Here is a 682-nt window from a genome sequence, read left to right as displayed (position 1 = left end):
TATGTTCTTTATGTAAGTTACGTAAATTGACGTGACGTTAGTTAACTTACGAGTTAACTGACGTACGTAGTTATTTTCACCCAAACCATGATCTTTTCCTAACCTTAACCAAATAGTTTTGTTGCCTAAACCCAACCAAGTACTAAGTTTCCCAACTTTAATAATGCGCTGTTTAAAAATGGCAATGTTTCGAAATGCTAGCATTTTATTTTGAAAGTCTGACCGGACGTTACATATTTATTGTTGCTAACTTTACCGGAAGAGGCATATTTGTTGTTGCTAGGCATTGCTTACTTGACCGTGGAGCCCTAAAGGTCAATTAATGACGCATAAGGGCTACCCAGGTCGTTAAAAGGCGACGCCAAAGGGCCTTGACCAAGCGTCAATATGTGACGAGTCAGGAGTGAGAACATGTTGATTTTTGGTCCCCTCTGGTTGCCTTCAGTAAGTTACTGCTGTTTCCTGGTTTCCAGTCTTTATGCTAAGCTATGCTAACTAGCTGCTGGCTGTGGCTTCATATTTAAAGGACAGCTATGAACATGAAAATCAATGAGTTTATTTCCCAACATGTTGAACTATTTCTTTAAACAAGTGAATGAAACAGATTCATTTCCTTACCAGTAACAGAGAGTCTGACAGAGTCACTTAAAGGGGAGCTGAAGTCTCGTCTTGAAACACTTGT

At 39.4% G+C, this 682-nt stretch overlaps 1 protein-coding gene across 1 annotated transcript in view; it reads right to left on the bottom strand.

Moving 5' to 3' along the window:
- The window catches only part of LOC123957703 (deleted in malignant brain tumors 1 protein), a 68810-nt gene that overhangs the window by 16743 nt on the left and 51385 nt on the right, over window positions 1-682 (bottom strand). Inside the window, exon 19 of the mRNA XM_046030696.1 lies at window positions 619-677. Coding sequence (XP_045886652.1) covers window positions 619-677 — 59 coding nt within the window. The remainder of the gene's footprint in view (window positions 1-618; window positions 678-682) is intronic.

Source organism: Micropterus dolomieu, linkage group LG02 (assembly GCF_021292245.1).
Source record: "Micropterus dolomieu isolate WLL.071019.BEF.003 ecotype Adirondacks linkage group LG02, ASM2129224v1, whole genome shotgun sequence".
Taxonomy (NCBI): domain Eukaryota; kingdom Metazoa; phylum Chordata; class Actinopteri; order Centrarchiformes; family Centrarchidae; genus Micropterus; species Micropterus dolomieu.
This window is presented reverse-complemented; position numbering and strand designations above follow the sequence as displayed.